The 22,376-nt window shown below is 41.6% G+C and overlaps 1 protein-coding gene and 1 non-coding gene across 2 annotated transcripts in view; both read left to right on the forward strand.

The window, feature by feature from the left end:
- LOC134658488 (inositol 1,4,5-trisphosphate receptor) overlaps nucleotides 1-22,376 on the forward strand; it is a 108,655-nt gene that overhangs the window by 40,527 nt on the left and 45,752 nt on the right. The window contains exons 19-31 of the mRNA XM_063514174.1: nucleotides 629-784; nucleotides 1,608-1,805; nucleotides 2,801-2,910; nucleotides 3,305-3,384; nucleotides 3,943-4,062; nucleotides 5,436-5,569; nucleotides 7,798-7,845; nucleotides 9,727-9,886; nucleotides 11,622-11,763; nucleotides 13,360-13,481; nucleotides 14,945-15,076; nucleotides 16,880-17,017; nucleotides 17,798-18,001. Coding sequence (XP_063370244.1) covers nucleotides 629-784; nucleotides 1,608-1,805; nucleotides 2,801-2,910; nucleotides 3,305-3,384; nucleotides 3,943-4,062; nucleotides 5,436-5,569; nucleotides 7,798-7,845; nucleotides 9,727-9,886; nucleotides 11,622-11,763; nucleotides 13,360-13,481; nucleotides 14,945-15,076; nucleotides 16,880-17,017; nucleotides 17,798-18,001 — 1,744 coding nt within the window. The remainder of the gene's footprint in view (nucleotides 1-628; nucleotides 785-1,607; nucleotides 1,806-2,800; nucleotides 2,911-3,304; nucleotides 3,385-3,942; nucleotides 4,063-5,435; nucleotides 5,570-7,797; nucleotides 7,846-9,726; nucleotides 9,887-11,621; nucleotides 11,764-13,359; nucleotides 13,482-14,944; nucleotides 15,077-16,879; nucleotides 17,018-17,797; nucleotides 18,002-22,376) is intronic.
- Trnad-auc (transfer RNA aspartic acid (anticodon AUC)) lies at nucleotides 10,493-10,565 on the forward strand. Its single transcript has one exon. It is a non-coding gene; the product is annotated as a tRNA-Asp (tRNA).

Raw genomic sequence — 22,376 nt, forward strand, 5'->3', positions numbered from 1 at the left:
GTAAGTTCTGTTAGACTGTGTATCCAAGCGAGGAGTCCACAGACACGGCCGCCATCTTGGATTATTATCGCCACCAGCTCGACCTGTTCTCCAACATGTGTCTCAACAGGCAGTACCTGGCGCTCAACACGTTGTCGCCGCAGTTGAATATACAGCTGATACTCAAGTAAATTGTGTTAAACTGAAATTCTTACTCACTTCTACCTTCGACTTCGTCTGCCTTAGAATTTGTACTGCCATATCCCGCTTCTATAGTAAATTCCACCTTTTTTTTCGTGATAAAACTGATAAAAGAAACAACTTACAGACAGACAGAGTTACTTTCGATGTTATTATAATTAGTAGGGATTATCTCCGTCCGTGGATTTAATCTTCTCCCAAAAGCAGTAATTAAACTTGAACACGATGAAAACAGAATCAAAACGATTGTGGCATGTGGATGTGGCATACTTGAAGTCGTGCAAGATGTATGGAGTCTAGCGCGAGAACGCAACTCATGCTAGACCGCTTGAGCTTGGAGCTTCCCCATTTGATCATACTTTTTACAATTTGATAATAAAAATGTTTAGCGAGCATTTTGATGTGTTTTTACACTCTTTACTGATTTCAAACCCGTTTCACCCGCCAGGTGCATGTCAAACAACTTGCTGTCCCACGAACTCCGAGCATCTTTCTGCCGTCTAATGCTGCATCTACACGTCGACCGTGATCCTCAGGAGCCGGTGACGCCTGTCAAATACGCGCGTCTGTGGACTGAGGTGCCGGACCACATACATATCAAAGAGTGAGTATATAGCCACTAGATGCTGAATAATTTTACGGTTTAGACTCACTTGTTTTAAGTCACTCGCGCGACATGTTTCGGAGAGCCTAGGTCTCCTTTCTCAAGCACTAACAGTGCGAGCAGCGTTCACGACGGCCGTGTATCGCGTACTGCGGCCCGCCGCGTCGCACGCTGCGCGCGCGCCGAGAAAACCGGTTGGGGGAGGTCTTCCGCTGTCATTGTAGGCGGGCATAGTGGTGTGTTTGGGCTTGGGTCACCTAACACTTGTAGCGATACACAGCACGAACTCACTATGCACACCACTCACTATGAACTTATAGGGTGTCTCACAACAGTTTAAATTCGATTCCACTAGATGCTGTTATTTACCTACTCAAACAGGTCTATTTTATTTAAATTTCACTTCTTCGTCATAATCATAACTTGAGACCTTAGGAATAAGTAAAGTCACGTTCTCCTACGTTTGTTTCGGATACACTTTGACTCGTAATCTTTTGGGCGATTGCCCTTGCATGATCGCTTTGCATTTCTGTAGTCCAAGAGCGTAGCCAATGTAGTTCATTCTAATTTAAGTTCCATATACGTTTTATCGAAAAAAAAAAAAACAATAATTCTGTTACCACCAAATCGGTGGTCAAACAATAATTCATCATTTTAAATTAAAGTATATTTTGAGTTTCCATAGTTTTTTACTGCATGCTATGAAAACATCAATAAAACCATCTATTTTTCTATCTTTTCTGCCAGCCGAGTACAGGCATCTTTAATACGCCACTCTTCCGTGTTTTAAACAAGCAATACTAAATATTATATCTTGTTTCAGTTACCAATGCGTGAAAGGCGGCCACGACGCTAACCGCGAGAAAGTTAAACAACAATTCGCTTCCACCATCGGCTTCGTGGAGAACTACCTCTGCAACGTCGTCACTCGGACGTGGTACTTCAGCGACCACGATCAGAACAAACTGACGTTTGAGGTGGTCAAGTTGGCCAGGGAGCTGATCTACTTCGGTTTCTACAGGTATTTGTCAAAGGTAGTTCATATGTAGCATAGTCTTTGTAGAGAGCTACCTCTGCAACGTCGTCACAAGAACGTGGTACTTCAGCGACCACGACCAGAACAAATTGACGTTTGAGGTGGTCAAGTTGGCCAGGGAGTTTATATACTTCGGGTTCTACAGGTATGTGTCAGGGGTAGTTCATATGTAACATAGTCTTCGTGGACAACTACCTCTGCAACGTCGTCACAAGAACGTGGTACTTCAGCGACTACGATCAGAACAAACTGACGTTTGAGGTGGTCAAGTTGGCCAGGGAGCTTATATACTTCGGGTTCTACAGGTATGTGTCAAAGGTAGTTCATATGTAGCATAGTCTTTGTAGAGAGCTACCTCTGCAACGTCGTCACAAGAACGTGGTACTTCAGCGACCACGACCAGAACAAACTGACGTTTGAAGTGGTGAAGTTGGCCAGGGAGCTCATATACTTCGGTTTCTACAGGTATGTGTCAAGGGTAGTTTATATGTAACACATTCTTCGTAGAGAACTACCTCTGCAACGTCGTCACCCGGACGTGGTACTTCAGCGACCACGATCAGAACAAACTGACGTTTGAGGTGGTCAAGTTGGCCAGGGAGCTTATATACTTCGGGTTCTACAGGTATGTGTCAGGGGTAGTTCATATGTAACATAGTCTTCGTGGACAACTACTTCTGCAACGTCGTCACAAGAACGTGGTACTTCAGCGACCACGATCAGAACAAACTTACCTTTGTTAGGATACACTTATTAGAGTTAGACCGAGATAAGTCTGCAACCATTTTGATAGCACACGCAGTGCAAGTGTTATTTTAAACGTCAAACTTCTATGAAATTATGAAGTATAAATAACACTTGCACTGCGTATGCTATCAAAATCGTTGCAAACTTTTCTTGGTCTGCAACATATCTATTGCAGCTTTAGAATTAGTTCAATATTAATATGTTTCATGACAGTTTAAATTCTATTATTGCAGCTTTAGCAATCTCCTGCGGTTAACGAAGACGCTGCTCAGCATCCTGGACAGCGTGACCTCTGCTATGGACCTGTTGAATGAGACCAACGCCTTATCCGGGGAAGTTGAATGTGAGTTAACACAACGGTGATAATCGTCTCTCAAAACGATATAAGTATAAGCTATTACTATGACACGTTTTAATACATTTCTACTGTGATTGCATGCAGCACAGGAAAAGGAAATCAAAAAGCGTAAGTTGTTTTAGTATCGAGTGAATGTTTGTCTAATTTGTAATAAACTTGTATTTTTATAAAGAAAAGCTTACAAAAAATTTGCATATCAAAATGTATTTAAGAAATACATTTTAATATTGGTTTTAAAGAAAAACCTCGCCTGGAGAAGGACGGCCTTAAGAAACTTTGCTAGGTATCATTTCAGTCGAAACAATGTTTGTTAGTTTTGTGGGTTTGTTTATAATTGTAAAATAAATGATTTATTTCTTCATTGTTTTTATTTCCACAGCTGAAGGTGGAGTGCTTCGCAGCATCGGCGACATGGGCGCCGTCATGACGTCAATCACGCTGGGATCTGTCACTAGAAATGTAATGTATTCGGACACATTTTGTATAAACACTAGATTATGGTAAAACTATGTGTTTTAGTGTCATATGGAAACATAATTGTGGTAGTTTTTTAAAACTACTAGGATTTAACAAAATTATAACCTTATTCCTAAAAAGCTATATAATAGTCGCTTCGGAGGCTCGGGACTCGATGTTTAAAAAAAACAACGGGTTGCACTCCGGGAGTGCCGGCAGAAGTGAAAACTCAAATGACATTGTAACAGTTTTTTGATCAGGTCACGCGTCCGTCTCACGAATCTGTCGGTCACGTGACCTGTCGCGAGTTGAACATTTTTTCCCCACCTCAAAAAGTTCACAGCGTCGCTAAAGAAGTTTTCACTTCAAAAACTTTTGGGTCGATTAACTATACTTTTCATTGACAAAACTGCTTCGCTAGACTATAAATCGTTTAATCTGTCAGCTCCCACGGCTCATATATGAGCCAGAACGCTTATGGTGACGTCATATCGTGGGATTCGACAGGTTAACTCGTTCCACGTCGACTAGTTTGGTAACTCGTTGTGTGTGTGTGTGCAGGCGGGGGGAGGGGGCGGCGCGGCGGCGGGGGCGGGGGGAGGGGGCGGCGCGAGCGCGGCGCTGGCGCGCGAGCACCCGCTCGTCATGGACACCAAGCTCAAGATCATCGAGATCCTGCAGGTGCCATACATAACTACACTCTGATATACTCACTATACCTAGAGACGCATCTATTATTATTACCAGAGCTCGGATTTTTCACGGCAAAACAAAACGCTATCGGAATCTAGCCAGTGATAGAAACATTATTTTATCGATATCGATAATTCAGTACTAGAAGAAAATACGTCACCAAATAAAATAAATATGTAATAAAAACATTTGTATGAGGTGGTATAGTTACTTCGTTCTAAGTTGTACATGCAGATCTACCTCTTTGTTGCTCGACTATGGCAAAGCTAAAATGAAAAGTTATTTTATTACTTACTTATATAATAAATAGGGTAAAATTGCAATTACTAGCCACTGTTAGTTACTGGCCACCTTTAGGTAGATAGATACTGTAAAATGAATTCTGTTAAAGGGTGAATAGCATTTATTTACAAAACAACTAATTTGATCAAAAAATGGTTTTAGAAGACTCATATTCTTTTTAAGAGACCTATCCAACGACACCCCACACAGTAGGGTTGGGGCGAAAAAAAATGTTTTCCCCCACTTCATGTGTATGGGAGGTACCCCAAAAAAACATTTTTTTTTTAGATTTTATTGTACCACTTTTTTGGCGTGGAAAATATACATACTCATACCAAATTTCAGCGTTGTAGCACTAACGGTCACTGAGATTACCCGCGGACGGACGGACGGACGGACGGACGGACAGACATGGCGAAACTATAAGGGTTCCTAGTTGACTACGGAACCCTAAAAATGTATTGAGGCAATACCTGTCATATACTCTAGTAATACTCGATATCGATAAAATAATATTTCAAGCACTGGCTAGATAACGCTAGTGTTTTGTTTTGCCGTGAAAAATCCGAGTTCTGATTATTACAGCTTTTATTCTTCACTTAACGATGTATTTTCAGTTTACAACTTTAACTATATCCTTTTGTTATGTGGTCCCTCTAAGGGTAATAGGGTAATAGAATATGGCCAACGGTCCAAAAATGACTCTGTATAACGATACATCCAAACAACCACATATCCAAGCAAGGGCTGACTTGGAAAATTTCCGGAAAAAGGGGGCCAGGTGGCCCACGCACCACCTGGAGGCGCACAGTGGACAAGGAGGCCGCACCAGTCGGCCTCGGCTGGGCGGAGCTGGAGGAGGCCGCGCTGGACCGCGAAAAATGGAAATCCCTTCTGAGAGCCCTATGTCCCTGATGAGGGATAACAGGATACCATCATCATCATAACGATACATCCAACTTATTCCTGCTGTATGTCACCGACCCATCTTTTCTCTTATCTTCCCGAAAACGCATGTATACCGAAATTGAGATACCCTGTCTTCATAACACACGCTTTAACCCTTTCCTTTCCAACAGTTTATCCTGGACGTCCGACTGGACTATCGCATCAGCTGCCTCCTCTCCATCTTCAAGAAGGAGTTCGAGCAAGCCGGCGAGCGGGCCGACGTCGAGGCCATAGGGCTCCAGGCCGAAGGCATATTCAGTTGCAGGTGAGGATGAAGTTAGGGAGGTACTTAGCAAGTCTCCAATAGTTCATCCAATACGACTAAACTATAGCTCCGTCTTCAAGAAATAATTCCTAGTGAGCGAGCCGACGTGGAGGCCATAGGTTTACAAACTGAAGGCATATTCAGTTGCAGGTGAGAATGAAGATAGGGAGGTACTTAGCAAGCCTCCAATAGTTCATCATATACGGCTGAACTATAGCTCCGTCTTCAAGAAATAATTCCTAGTGAGCGAGCCGACGTGGAGGCCATAGGTTTACAAACCGAAGGCATATTCAGTTGCAGGTGAGGATGTAAATGGGGAGGAATTTAGCAAGTCTCCAATAGTTCATCCTATACGGCTGGAATATATCTCCACCTTCAAGAAATAATTCCTAGTGAGTGAGCCAACGTGGAGGCCATAGGTTTCCAAGCCGAAGGCATATTCAGTTGTAGGTGAGGATGAAGTTAGGGAGGTACTTAGCAAGTCTCCAATAGTTCATCCTATACGGCTGGACTATTTAGAAAGAATTCCTAGTGAGCGAGCCAAAGTGGAGGCCATAGGTTTCCAAGCCGAAGGCATATTCAGTTGCAGGTGAGGATGAAGTTAGGGAGGTACTTAGCAAGTTTCCAATAGTTCATCATATACGACTGGACTATATCTCCATATTCACGAAAGAGTTCGAGCAAGCCGGCGAGCGAGACGTGGAGGCCATAGGGCTCCAGGCCGAAGGCATATTCAGTTGCAGGTGAGGATGAAGTTAGGGAGGTACTTAGCAAGTTCCCAATAGTTCATCATATACGACTGGACTATTATCGCCATATTCACGAAAGAGTACGAGCAAGCCGGCGAGCGAGACGTGGAGGCCATAGGGCTCCAGGCCGAAGGCATATTCAGTTGCAGGTGAGGATGAAGTTAGGGAGGTACTTAGCAAGTTCCCAATAGTTCATCATATACGACTGGACTATTATCGCCATATTCACGAAAGAGTACGAGCAAGCCGGCGAGCGAGACGTGGAGGCCATAGGGCTCCAGGCCGAAGGCATATTCAGTTGCAGGTGAGGATGAAGTTAGGGAGGTACTTAGCAAGTTCCCAATAGTTCATCATATACGACTGGACTATTATCGCCATATTCACGAAAGAGTACGAGCAAGCCGGCGAGCGAGACGTGGAGGCCATAGGGCTCCAGGCCGAAGGCATATTCAGTTGCAGGTGAGGATGTAGATAGGGAGGTACTCAGCAAGTCTCGAATCATTTTCACGAAAGAATTCAAGCAAGCCGGTGTGCGAGATGTGGAGGCCAAGGGTTACAGGCCTAAGGCATATTCAGTTGCAGGTGACGAATACTGATTTAATATGACAAAATATGATGGGGAAATACTTAGGATTTTAGGATGTCTTCTGACGCTGAACTGAAATGGGTCACTCACGTGCAAGACCACTGCAAGACTAGTCTGCGTCGGTCAACCAACGCCAATGGTTGTCAATAAAGCTCATACTTAAATGTTAGGTACAGCCACCACACGGGATTGTTATGCCATTTAAGGTTCTTGCTAAATTGGAAATTATACAGGGTGGATTTTCTTTTTGGGTCAGTGAGGCAGCTACCAGACCCCGTGCTGCTACGAGAAAACGGTCTTAGAAGACCTTCCCTCGATTTCAAATTAATGAAGATTGGCTTTTACAGATTTTGGAAAAAACATGCAGGGTGCGAGAAAAAGGTCATTTTTGACAAACTTTTTTTTTATACCAAAAAAGAGACTTAGGACTCCAAAATGGCGCAACAATCGCGGAGCGTGATGATACATAAAAAACGTGAAAGACTTTTATTTTTTATATGCCTCGTGATATTTTACAGAAGTATAATCCAAATGCGGATACTTTCTCTTTTTAATATTAAGAAAATAACTGCATTTGACGATTTTACGAAGTAGAAATAACATTATTAGAATAGTGGTGACTAACGCATGCTGGTGGTGGGTATAATGTACCGCAATCTTCTAAATTGTTTATAATTCTATAGATATCATTTAGAAATCATGTATGTACCTTAATAAACTTCATATTTATTGCTCATTACAGTAGATCTATTTGTGACGTTCCACGCCAAAAGGTACCTTATGGGGGGCATTCGTATTGGAGCGTCGTGAATAACGGCGTAAGCGCCGACCGCCATAAGGTACCTTTGCCCGTGGAACGTCACATTCTTCCTAAAATGTGTAAATTCTTTCAGAGCAATTCAGACTGTACCCGACGGGTGCCTCCCCAAAAATGTAGACTTGTTAGTAAGCTGAACTGTACATCGCATGGTTTGTCGCATCTCTGTGCTGTGATGATGATGATTGATCAATGGATATATCGTTACACTAGTTCACAATCGTACTAATTACGGAGAAAAATGTGTTGTAACTAGTAAGTAATATTTAAGCACAAAAATTAAAATAAAAAACAAAACAAAACTTAATTTAGTCGAACAGAACTGTGCTAAAAGGCCCTCAGTCATCTTGATGTCCCGAAGTGAATCCTAGGACACACAACGTAACGCTGATTGCACCATAGTGCACAGACATAAAGTTGTTATTACAACCAAATTTTCCGCGCAATGTGTACGACTATGAACTAGGGTATCGATATGCTGAATACATATAATTTGTCTGGAAATCCTGTACAAATTGCTTTTTAATATGCAGGATGTTAATTAAAACGTGACGGTGACGAAATACTGAATCTATTTATCTCAGAAATTGGCTGCTAAGAAAAAAATAACTGTTTTATATTATTACAAGCTTTTATCTACTTTCACCTGACCATTGTCGGTCTGTAATCAAATCTTGCAAGTTAAATTTGATCCACTTCCCGGTTTCCGATTGAGCTGAAATTTGCATGCATGTATAAATCGGATGACAATGCAATATTATTATGACATAGAGCTGATCTGATGATGGAGACAGGAGGTGGCCATAGGAACTCTGTGATGAAACAACCCAACCTAATTGTGTTAGGGGAATTTAGAATTGTCTCGATGAGTATTAGTTGTCTGTCGTAAGAAAAGTACAGTCAGCGATAAAAGCTTGTACCAAAAATAAAATTTTTGCCAAAAACTTTTATTTTTATTTTCCCTTACTGTTTGGATAAAAAGCGCCTTTATGAATGCCATTAATCATTTCGTGTTTGTATACAAGCATTTAACCCTGCTTCGCCTCGTGTATGTCTATTAACCCTAAATACATATACTGTACCATCACCATCTTCCTCGCGTTGTCCCGGCATTTTGCAACGGCTCATGGGAGCCTGGGGTCCGCTTGGCAACTAATCCCAGGAATTGGCGTGGGCACTTGTTTTTACGAAAGCGACTGCCATCTGACCTTCCCACTCAGCGGGTAAACTAGGCCCTTATTGTGTTTATTAGTCTGGTTTCCTCACGATGTTTTCCTTCACCGAAAAGCGACTGGTAAATATCAAATGATATTTCGTACATAAGTTCCGAAAAACTCATTGGTACGAGCCGGGGTTTGAACCCGCGACCTCCGGATTGCAAGTCGCACGCTCTTACCGCTAGGCCACCAGCGCTTAAATACGTATACTGTACCATCAGCCGCAAAAGTGCATGGCGAATTTATCAATGAATTCATTCATAATTTCTCCATGCACTTTGGCAGCTCACTGTACATACTATGCTTGATAAAATATGTAATTTCTTTGTTTTGCTTTTAATCGTAAGTTTGTGAAAATATTGTAACCTGTAACAAATAATTATTACTTAGCGCGACTTGCACCTTCCCACTAACCCGGGGTTAACCGGTTAAACCTGGAATTACCATGGTTGCCAGTACTATTTTACACTGGGTTAACAGTTTAACCGGTTAATCCCGGATTAGTGGGATGGTGCAAGCTAAGAGACTGATAGAGTAGGAATTTAACAATCGCCAATGTATAACGCATGTATTATAAAATCTTAAAAAACAGCTTGAACAATAACCGAAGCCTGATAACCCTCCATAACCCATGCAGCGTAATTCAAAAGTGAACTTTATTACAAGACCTAACGATACATATTTCAATAACAATCACCCTTAAACTTCCGCCCTTACAAATAACCAAAAGCATGTATCCACCAATCAAACATAACCTCTACCACATTACAATAAAGTCCATATTCTAGGGACGGCCTCGACCTGGACGAGTGCGGAGGGCGCATGGTATTACGCGTGCTGCTGCAGTTGTGCTCTCAAGGAGCTTCGGCGGCGTTGGTCTCTGGAGCCCTAGCGTTGCTGTTCAGGCACTTTAGTCAGCGGCAAGAGGTGCTGGCGGCCTTTAAACAGGTATGTCCCGAACGTAGTGAGGGATTCTAAAGTAGATTCAAGTGTTAACGCCTAAATTTTGCTACCGTGTGACACATACTGCTTTTCACATCACACATCAACTATGAGGAAAATAAAAAAAACTTAGTGTTCAATCAATTTCAATCTGATGCTTAAACAGATTATTTAAGCTAAAAAAATAATGTGCAAAAAAATGTAAAAACAGCGTGCTAGAACAGAAAAGTGTTACTTTGATCCCTCCTAGCAGGGACGAAAAGTGCCACTTTGATCCCTCCTAGCAGGGAAGAAAAAGCTCTTTTCCGAATAGGTGGTGTGAAAAGTACATATATTATGTAGCCACAGTAAATTTACTGCCATCTTTCGATAGAAGATTAAAACTGTTAGAACGCCATTTGACTTATTCTTTTACTGATATGCCATCTACCAGACAGTAGGCCAAAGGTATGGTGCAATATTTTCGAGCGATGGCGCCATAACCTTTGGCCTACTGTCGGGTAGATGGAGTTAATTTCAATATTCAAAAATTAACACATATCAGTGAAAGAATAAGTGTCAAAGTCAAATGGCGTTCTAACATGGTGGAAAGATTTGCTGGTTATGGATGAGGTCTTGGTGGCTCAGATGGCAGAGCGCTGGAGTATCGATCCAGAGGCCGTGAGTTCAAGTCTCACCCAAGACAGTAATTTTTCCTCTTTTAAATTTATTCTAAGCTTAATAGCATCGTTCGCAGACGTTTCTGCTTGTTAAAAATTTAAAGAGCTAGGAAGCTCATGCATGGCTCCAATACGGTGTAATATTATGGGGAGCCAGCACTGATGTACACCAGTTACTAATATTACAAAAGAAATGCATCCGCATTATATCAAATATCCGGGTACCAGATAGCTGTCGTCCACATTTCATTAAACTTGAAATCCTTACGTTACCCTCTGTTTATATTCTGGAAGCAGCTCTATTTGTTAGGAAGAACATGAATTTATTTAAACAAAAAGTAACAAAATCACAGAGACGAAATCAATTAAACCAGCTAGAATTACCAGCTTCAAAATTAGCAATGTTCAGAAATGGTCCGTATTACCGATGTATACTAATAGCGAATAAAATACCAGAAGAAATAAAAAACGAAACCAAAGATGAATTGTTCAAACGAAAACTTAAAGATCTGTTAATTAAAAGATGCTATTACTCTGTTAATGAATTTTTAAATGATACAACCTTATCGAATTAAAAAATATAGGTATTTGTAAATATAAATGTTAATAAAATGTATATCATATTTTCTTATACACTCAATTGAATCCTAAACAATGAATTAATTTATTTTTATTTTTATTAATTATTACATATACCTAAATGAAATTTTTAATAATTATATACTTATACATAAATTGAACTAATTTATTTTATTGTCGACGTTAAATTTAACCAATTACTTTGTAACCTAGTTAAAATGAAAAATATTTTTATTAATTATTAAATTTTTAATAATTTTCCACTACGTAAACGTGTCATGTTGCATGCCATATAAAAATTAGTTTAAATTTACTTTAGTATTAAGTTTTAGTTAAGTACATTGCTATGTACCCTAACAGGGTTCATGTGAACACTAGCTGTAAAATGCCCTTTGTAAGACCTTATATAACACATGATTATAAATGCAATAAATAAATTATGAAATTATTATGAAATTAAGATGATGACGCCATTTCCTGCATTAATATTGATTTTATTTCAGGTCCAACTGCTAGTGTCTGACGCGGACGTGGAGTCGTACAAGCAGATCAAAGCGGACTTGGACCTCTTACGACAGAGCGTAGAAAAGTCCGAGCTGTGGGTCTTCAACAAGGGCCGCGCAGGCGCACTGGACGAACACGGAGGTCAGACTACCCTCAGGCCCCTGACCTCAAGACTCACTCTCAAACGTCACTATTTTTAAATAAATAAATATAAATAAATATTATAGGACATTATTACACAAATTGACTAAGCCCCACGGTAAGCTCAAGAAAGCTTGCGTTGTGGGTACTCAGACAACGATATATATAATATACAAATACTTAAATACATAGAAAACAACCATGACTCGGGAACAAATATCTGTGCTCATCACACAAATAAATGCCCTTACTGGGATTCGAATCCAGGACCGCGGCTTCACAGGCTAGGGTCACTACCCACTAGGCCAGACCGGTCGCCAAAACTATTAAACTAAATACTTAACTATTCATATATTCATTCATTTATTTATTGATAAAATGGTACAATACATTTTACATGTCAATGATTACATTATATATACAATTATATTACATTTTAATCCATTCATTTTATTTATATACTAATACCTAAACTAAATAGCGTTCTCAACGGATACCAGAGGGCCTACCTTGAACCACCTTCGACGTGTTGTCTCCCTGTCATGTCACACTTAAGTACGAATTCATAAGTGGGACAGAGAGGCAAAACATGGCGAACTTGGTTCGCGGTAGACCCTCTGTTTACGTCGTAAAGTAAAGCGCTTACGTTTGACAATGTAACTATCACGTACGGCATACAGTGTTATGTCTTGATCAGAATTAAACTGTCAAGAGTCATACTAACATCCAATTTTACGGTTTAACTCACATATTTTTGAGAGCTTAGGTAGATTATACTTTTATTTTATAACTAACACGGGACTTAATCGCGTAAGACTTAGGTGGTTTCATGCATGAACAGTGCTGATGACCGGTTACCGTTAATCCGCGCGCTATGTACTGTCTCTCATCGCGCAGCGCATTGGGCGCGCAATGAAATATGGATGAATGTGGTTACGCGCTGTCGTAAGTACTTGAAAATGGGATCCTAAGCTTTTCGAAACATGGGGCACCTGTTTAGACGACAACGTTTTCACTCACTTGAATTTTTAGTCGCTATTGGCGACATGTTTCGGGCCCTTCGGGGGTCCTTCTTCAGGCTCGAGTGCTCGCGACGACTGCAACTCGTGCACTGATCGCGCCGCCCGCCTCGTCGCTCGTTGTCTCACGAAAGTTTAATATCGATGGGGCACCTGTGACTAAAATACGTGAATTAAACCGTAAAATTCACACTCATACATTAAACGCACATGTAGGTTGTACAATGTAAAGTGCCAAAACGTAGACATATTTAGCAGCTCACTAAGATTGTTTAAAAAATTAGTTTTTTCTTCTTTAAGTATGACCACCTAGATTAAGATTTCCTCACATATCTCGTCACACATACTAGTACATATGCATGTCATTTATACGTAGTAATAAGTTTTTATTATAATATTTGTTTACATATAGGAAACTATAAGTCTATTACTAGAAGAATGTTACTCTATATACTTATCTGTTGTATAAGACTGTTTGTTTCTTAATAAATTGAAAAAAAAAAAAAAAAAAAAAAATTAGTTCTAATGCAATGTTTAGTCTATGGATTGTAAAACGTAATTTTTCCATTGTCCCCAGGTGGAATAGGCACAATGGGTCCCGGCGGAGCGATCCTAGAGCGCAACGCTTCCATGGACAACGTTCTGGACACGTCGCGGACCGCCAAGCACGACAACAACGAATACAAGAAAATCAAACACGTAAGTTCTTAAGGCCTGAGTGGACGCTCGAGTTGGGCGTGCAGCGGGGCGGGGCGTGCGGCGTGCATGTTAAACAAATGCAAGCGTATAGGAGCGGCCTTAGTGCACGCTGCTCACATCACGCGTGAGCCCACAGCCACGCTGCACGCGTCGCCGAACGCTCCGCTCCGAGCGTCCACTCAGGCCTTACACTTATACGTTTAGATTTAGCCTGAAGTCGTATCCAGAAACGCCAGCAGCGTGCTAGGCACATTTAGCCGGGTACCTATGGCCTAATAGCATATGATACCCTTAATTTTTATATATTTACCTAGTTATAAGTTTGTAAATTTCTGTACCTAAAAGTGTTCCAGAATAAAGTTTATAGAAATCCAGAATTAGATAGTGTATTTTATAACACTATCTAGTTATGGTATAAGAACAGTCAGATGCCTTTTTAGGGTTCCACACCTCAAAAGGAAAATCCGGAACCCTTATTTATAGGATCACTTTGTTGTAGGTCCGTCTGTATGTCTGTCAAGACCATTTTTCTCGGTCGGATCATTTTTTTTTGAAAGTATGAGTTGAAATTAAAACTATATAAGTACTCAGGTCTGCAGTGAAAACACAAGCTGTGAAAAAAATCAAACTTCTAAGTTAACGAAAAAAAGATACGGCTGTTTATGCCGCAATAAACGTATATTTCGACGAATAGAAATTTATAGGGTACTTCCCGTTGACCTAGAACTATGAAATTTGGCAAGTAGGTATTTAATATCGTCTTACACTACAAATACAGGGAAAAAACCATAAATTAAAAAAAAAAAAGTTAAATTTGTACGGGCGTCCGACTGGGGGGTTTTTAGAAAACTGATGTCACTAAAATTTCAGAGGCTCTTTTGTCGTCACCGCACCTTTCTCAGTCAGGAGAGTGAGGTTGGTGACCTTTATTTACGATTTTAATTAATGTGTGCGTAGTTGCCCGTATCGACGTACTGTCACCATCTTACACATCAGTCGAGACAAGTGCACTACACTAATCTAAGCAACTGCTTACTCAAGATAAAACCGTAATTAGATTTAGTGTAAGGCCTGAGTGGACGCTCGAAGCGGCGCGTCCGGCGGGGCGTGCAGCGTGGTGTCGGGCTCACGCGTGATGTGAGCAGCGTGCACTAAGGCCGCTCCTATACGCTTGCATTTGTTTAACATGCACGCCGCACGCCCCGCCCCGCTGCACGCCCAACTCGAGCGTCCACTCAAGCCTTACACTTAGAGTGCCTTCTATCAGGACCGTAATGTTCCCACTAAGGAAAGTGTTGGACATGATAGAGGGGCCTCTGTCATTCATTTACGGTTTGTATTTACGCTAAGCACATTTACGTACCTTCCCACTAAATACTTATATCATTTTCTTTTCGTATTTCTATTCCTTCACAGATTATCCTGAGAGCTAGTTCACATTACAACACATATCTTGTTTACAGATACTACAACGCATGATCAAATACTGCACCCACGGAAACAGCGGCACCGCCGCCAGCGGCAAGCCACGGCGGCACGAGCAAAGACTCCTGCGGAATATAGGCGTGCACAATATTGTACTGGATCTATTGCAAGTACGTAATAACATAGAGAAATATAGTAAGACAAGAGTGCTCACTCCATACATCAGTTTTGGTACCAAAAAGACTATTAATTTCAGTGTCTACATCTAGCATCGAGTAGCGGAACTATCAGTACTGCTGCTTGACAATAGATGTAGCACCGACCGGAAAGTCTTATGCTCAACAACATATGACTTTCCGGTCGGTGCTACATCTATTGTCAAGTAGCAGTACTGATAGTTCCGCTACTCGATGCTAGATGTAGACACTGAAATTAATAGTCTTTTTGGTATCAACACTGATGTATGGAGTGAGCAATCTATGTATTTTTATGGTAATAATAACAAAACTGATCAAGGGCACAGAATAAATAATAGTACACTACGAGGGGTGTTCAAAATATTCTCGGTATGAGAATGAAAACAAACAAGTACGAAAAGTTTGATATTTTTATTTTTCAATATACTCCCCCCCCTATGTTCATACACTTAAAAGATCGATCAATTATTTTTTTTAATCCTGCATAAAAATATTTTTTATTTTTGGTGTAAAAATGCTCCTCCACTGCCGCCTTCAATGCTTCATCATCGGAAAATTTATTTCCACGCAGATCCTTTTTAAGATTGGGGAACAAAAAGAAGTCGCTGGGGGCTAAGTCCGGACTATACGGTGGGTGAGTAACAGTTTCAAACCCACATTCAACAATAGCTGCCTTGGCAATATGAGCAGTATGGACGGGGGCGTTGTCATGCAGAAGCATAACACCTTTGGTTAACTTTCCTCGCCTCTTTTCTTTGATTGCATCCTTTAATTGACGTAGAATGTTAGCGTAGTACTGTCCTGTGATATTTACACCTTTTTCTTTATAATCGATCAGTAATACTCCTTCACAATCCCAAAATATCGTGGCCATGACCTTGCCAGCTGAAGGGATGACCTTGAACCTCTTGGGATGAGCTGAACCCTTAATGTGCCACTGCATGGACTCTTGTTTACTCTCTGGGTCATAATGATGAACCCAGGTTTCATCTCCAGTAACTATTCTTTGCAGCACCTCATCAGGATTTTCACCGCACAGGTCAATAAAATCGGAACAACAAGCTACACGCATGTCTTTTTGAAGCCGAGTCAGCATTCGCGGAACCCATCTTGCACTTACTTTTGACATATTAAGATGGTCATGGATAATATCATGTACGGTACCAATAGAGAGATTGGTTACTTGTGCTATAGATTTTACCTTCACTCGACCATCTTCCAATATAAGTTTTTCCACTTTATCAATATTTTCTTGTGAAGTAGCTACTACAGGCCGGCCAGGTCTAGGGTCGTCTTCAACACTCTCCCTTCCACGTTTAAACTCGCTTGACCACTTTTGAATGGTAGATAAAGAAGGAGCAGACTCACGGTAAACACAATCCATTTCCTCTTTTATGGTTTTTTGATTTTTACCCTGTTTTGTCAAGAATTTTATCACGCATCGATGTTCTAATTTAGTTAACATTGTCAATTCCCACATGATGTTCATGTTTGTTCAGCAATTGCAGAAAAACAAAAGAACATCTCGGTTCGAATTATACTTTTTTTTAATGTCAATGAATAAACCTTAGCGGCCAGTAACGAAAGAAATTTTAGAAGAGGTTGTAAGATATCAATACCGAGAATATTTTGAACGCCCCTCGTAGGTAGGTACAAAATATTCACTCTCTAGCAAAACTATTACGACAGATATGACCGCTAGGTGGCGCACACGCGAGCAGGCGTCCGTTCGATTGTTTTAAGATACCTAGATATGAAACAAGTATATTTTTGCAGGTCCCCCACGATGAAGATGACGCAGCGATGGATGAACTGCTGGCGCTGGCACACGAGTTCCTCCAGCACTTCTGCCACGGCAACCAGCAGAACCAGGCCATCCTGCACAAACATCTAGACCTGTTCCTGAACGCTGGGGTAAGTTTTAAAAACGTTCGGTACCCCTAGGTGTAAGGCCTGAGTGGACGCGCGAGTTGGGCGTGCAGCGGGGCGGGGCGTGCGGCGTGCATGTTAAACAAATGCAAGCGTATAGGAGCGGCCTTAGTGCACGCTGCTCACATCACGCGTGAGCCCACAGCCACGCTGCACGCCCCGCCGAACGCTCCGCTTCGAGCGTCCACTCAGGCCTTACACTAGCACTTGTACAGACAAGATCACTACATCTTATAAAACAAGGTCCCCCGCCGTGTCTGTTTGTGTGTATGTATGTTCGCGATAAACTCAAAAACTATTGAACCGATTTTCATGCGGTTTTCACTTATCATTAGAGTGATACATGAGGAAGGTTTAGGTGTATACTTTGTTAAGGTTTTGTGTAACCCGTGCGAAGCTTGGGCGGGTCGCTAGTCATACATATATATGACACACGTTACCAAAGTTACATAATCATCTATATCGGAACGCACCTGAATTATTCTCATATTTCTACGTCATAACCCTGGTCGATATTTTTGATTTGTACATTTTCATCCTTATTCTTAGCACTAGTAAAGGCATAATCAGTTTACATACTGAACTTGGTGACCAAATACAAATGTTTAAAGTGGTAACCCCTGAGAGTATCCCCACACCCTTACAGTTATACAACAAATAGTACAAGCCTAGCAACAAATTTTCACGACCAATTATTGATTGTGCATAGCAAGTCTATTATGAGAGAAAAACTTTAAAATTTATTTTTATATTGTTTTTCTTTAGATCCGCGAAGCCCAGACCGTCTGCGCGATCTTCAAAGACAACGCAACGCTGTGCAGCCACGAGGGTAATGAAAAAGTCGTCGCACACTTCGTGCACTGCATCGAGTCCAGAGGCCGAAGACCGGCGTACCTACACTTCCTGAGGACCATAGTGCATGCTGACACGCAGTATATAAGGAGGAGCCAGGATTTGGTTATGCAAGAGGTAAGATACAAGTAGTATAGCTAAGTTGTTGCACATATCGTGCACTGCATCGAGTCCAGAGGCCGAAGACCGGCGTACCTACACTTCCTGAGGACCATAGTGCATGCTGACACGCAGTATATAAGGAGGAGCCAGGATTTGGTTATGCAAGAGGTAAGATACAAGTAGTATAGCTAAGTTGTTGCACATATCGTGCACTGCATCGAGTCCAGAGGCCGAAGACCGGCGTACCTACACTTCCTGAGGACCATAGTGCATGCTGACACGCAGTATATAAGGAGGAGCCAGGATTTGGTTATGCAAGAGGTAAGATACAAGTAGTATAGCTAAGTTGTTGCACATATCGTGCACTGCATCGAGTCCAGAGGCCGAAGACCGGCGTACCTACACTTCCTGAGGACCATAGTGCATGCTGACACGCAGTATATAAGGAGGAGCCAGGATTTGGTTATGCAAGAGGTAAGATACAAGTAGTATAGCTAAGTTGTTGCACATATCGTGCACTGCATCGAGTCCAGAGGCCGACGACCGGCGTACCTACACTTCCTGAGGACCATAGTGCATGCTGACACGCAGTATATTAGGAGCCAGGATTTGTTCATGCAAGAGGTATGATACAAGTAGTATAGCTAAGTTGTTGCACACATCGTGCACTGCATCGAGTCCAGAGGCCGACGACCGGCGTACCTACACTTCCTGAGGACCATAGTGCATGCTGACACACAGTATATAAGGAGGAGCCAGGATTTGGTTATGCAAGAGGTAAGATACAAGTAGTATAGCTAAGTTGTTGCACATATCGTGCACTGCATCGAGTCCAGAGGCCGAAGACCGGCGTACCTACACTTCCTGAGGACCATAGTGCATGCTGACACACAGTATATAAGGAGGAGCCAGGATTTGGTTATGCAAGAGGTAAGATACAAGTAGTATAGCTAAGTTGTTGCACATATCGTGCACTGCATCGAGTCCAGAGGCCGAAGACCGGCGTACCTACACTTCCTGAGGACCATAGTGCATGCTGACACACAGTATATAAGGAGGAGCCAGGATTTGGTTATGCAAGAGGTAAGATACAAGTAGTATAGCTAAGTTGTTGCACATATCGTGCACTGCATCGAGTCCAGAGGCCGAAGACCGGCGTACCTACACTTCCTGAGGACCATAGTGCATGCTGACACACAGTATATAAGGAGGAGCCAGGATTTGGTTATGCAAGAGGTAAGATACAAGTAGTATAGCTAAGTTGTTGCACATATCGTGCACTGCATCGAGTCCAGAGGCCGAAGACCGGCGTACCTACACTTCCTGAGGACCATAGTGCATGCTGACACACAGTATATAAGGAGGAGCCAGGATTTGGTTATGCAAGAGGTAAGATACAAGTAGTATAGCTAAGTTGTTGCACATATCGTGCATTGCATCGAGTCCAGAGGCCGAAGACCGGCGTACCTACACTTCCTGAGGACCATAGTGCATGCTGACACACAGTATATAAGGAGGAGCCAGGATTTGGTTATGCAAGAGGTAAGATACAAGTAGTATAGCTAAGTTGTTGCACATATCGTGCACTGCATCGAGTCCAGAGGCCGAAGACCGGCGTACCTACACTTCCTGAGGACCATAGTGCATGCTGACACACAGTATATAAGGAGGAGCCAGGATTTGGTTATGCAAGAGGTAAGATACAAGTAGTATAGCTAAGTTGTTGCACATATCGTGCACTGCATCGAGTCCAGAGGCCGAAGACCGGCGTACCTACACTTCCTGAGGACCATAGTGCATGCTGACACACAGTATATAAGGAGGAGCCAGGATTTGGTTATGCAAGAGGTAAGATACAAGTAGTATAGCTAAGTTGTTGCACATATCGTGCACTGCATCGAGTCCAGAGGCCGAAGACCGGCGTACCTACACTTCCTGAGGACCATAGTGCATGCTGACACACAGTATATAAGGAGGAGCCAGGATTTGGTTATGCAAGAGGTAAGATACAAGTAGTATAGCTAAGTTGTTGCACATATCGTGCACTGCATCGAGTCCAGAGGCCGAAGACCGGCGTACCTACACTTCCTGAGGACCATAGTGCATGCTGACACGCAGTATATAAGGAGGAGCCAGGATTTGGTTATGCAAGAGGTAAGATACAAGTAGTATAGCTAAGTTGTTGCACATATCGTGCACTGCATCGAGTCCAGAGGCCGAAGACCGGCGTACCTACACTTCCTGAGGACCATAGTGCATGCTGACACACAGTATATAAGGAGGAGCCAGGATTTGGTTATGCAAGAGGTAAGATACAAGTAGTATAGCAAAGTTGTTGCACATATCGTGCACTGCATCGAGTCCAGAGGCCGAAGACCGGCGTACCTACACTTCCTGAGGACCATACTGCATGCTGACACACAGTATATAAGGAGGAGCCAGGATTTGGTTATGCAAGAGGTAAGATACAAGTAGTATAGCTAAGTTGTTGCACATATCGTGCACTGCATCGAGTCCAGAGGCCGAAGACCGGCCTATCTACACTTCCTGCGGATCATTAGTACATGCTGACACGCAGTATATTAGGAGCCAGGATTTGATCATGCAAGAGGTATGATACAAGTAGTATAGCTAAGTTGTTGCACATATCGTGCACTGCATCGAGTCCAGAGGCCGACGACCGGCGTTCTTCACTTGCTGAGGTCCATAGTACAGCTGCAGAGAGAGGTGACCCCCCCCCCCCTGCATACAATCAGTCTATGCAGCGGGGTCACCTCTCTCTGCAGCTGACTGTATATGCTGATACCCAGTATATAAAGAGGACCCAGGATTTGGTTATGCATGAGGTTAAGATTAAACAAGCAGTGTAAATAACTAAGTTGTTGCATATTGTTAACTAAGTTGTTACTGTACTATACTTTTCTCAATAAATTATTTGTATTTGTTTGTATTTGTATATTTCGCGAACTAACAACAGGATTTTCACTAGATGGTGCTGTGACAGCCCCATTTGTTTTGTAGTTTCATGCATCCGCCATCTTATAGAAAATATATAACAACCATTTTCATAGCAATATTGTTTTTTGACTGTTATACCTGGAATAGGTCTCAAAACAAATTAAACTACTTAAATATAATTTGTAGCAAAATTTATTTCGTTTAAAGATAAAATAACACCAATTACATAGTTTTAAACCATACTAGTAACTATCGCCTCATTTATAAAACAAAAAACAAGTTCTTTATATTTACTTAAACTTTAAAATCAAACTCGGACACGCTTGCCATGCGTCAACAGATGCTTCACGACAACTGTTCTAAAGTCACTCAACGACATAGCCTTTCCTCCATACTTGTTGTACAAGATAAAAGCATTCAACACCAACATCTGCAGTATATGCACGCCCAATCTCTTATATTTGTAAGTTGTTCGAGTCTTCTCGCCGCACATGAAATAATACTGCCCCAACATTTCATCATGCTTTTCAGAGCTGTCCTTATATTTGTTATACTCCAATACGCATGCAGGTTTCTTATTTTTTTGTCTATATTTGTCTATATACTCTTTCCACTCCCCGCGGTGCTCTGAAGAGATCATTATAACTTCACGACGCTCTTTCCATTTCGTAACGCAGATACCGTCGGCGTTATATTTAACTATCTTCTCGCCTTTCTCTAATTGTTTCTCTTTGACTTCTTTTAGAACTCCGAATCTTTTACGCTTTATCGGTCCAGTTGCATAAGTTTTTCTATCTATAAGGAACTTAGTTAATTCAAGAGAGTTGTAATCTTCGGATATGTAGATGGAATGGCCGACGTTTAATTTGTCTTCGAGTAAACTTTTTGCCACATAAGGGCCAGGTTCCTCTTCGGATTGATAAACTACTATTTTATGCGCTAAACCGCACTCATCTGTCAACAAATACACATGTTCATAACAAGGCACCGTGATCGATTGTTCAACACTTAATATTTTCTCTGGAGTAACGACTTTTTTCATCATGATATTAAAGTAATCTATCATATGCGATATTTTAGACATCTTATCATTCCTCCCAGGCAGCTCATGTTCGAAATTTAAAAACTTCAAAATGACCCCAAATCTAACTGGACTCATAACCTCCTCAGGGTCTTCAACGAGCGGCTGAGTTATCCAAAAATCATCAATTAAATTTGTGTTTATAGTTCCTATATTCAAGAGCAATCCGAAAAAGACGTAGAACTCGTTCACTGTTACTTCTTTAAATCTTCTGCCTTGTTGATTCTGATTTATAATTTTCATCGCGTAATTATTAATATTGTTGGCTAGAAATTCGGATAACGATCTTGTAAACAGTAATTTGAAGAAGTCCACTGGAGATTTACCACAGCTTTCTTTAAGGCCTGGTTT

Source organism: Cydia amplana, chromosome 22 (genome assembly GCF_948474715.1).
Source record: "Cydia amplana chromosome 22, ilCydAmpl1.1, whole genome shotgun sequence".
Classification (NCBI taxonomy): domain Eukaryota; kingdom Metazoa; phylum Arthropoda; class Insecta; order Lepidoptera; family Tortricidae; genus Cydia; species Cydia amplana.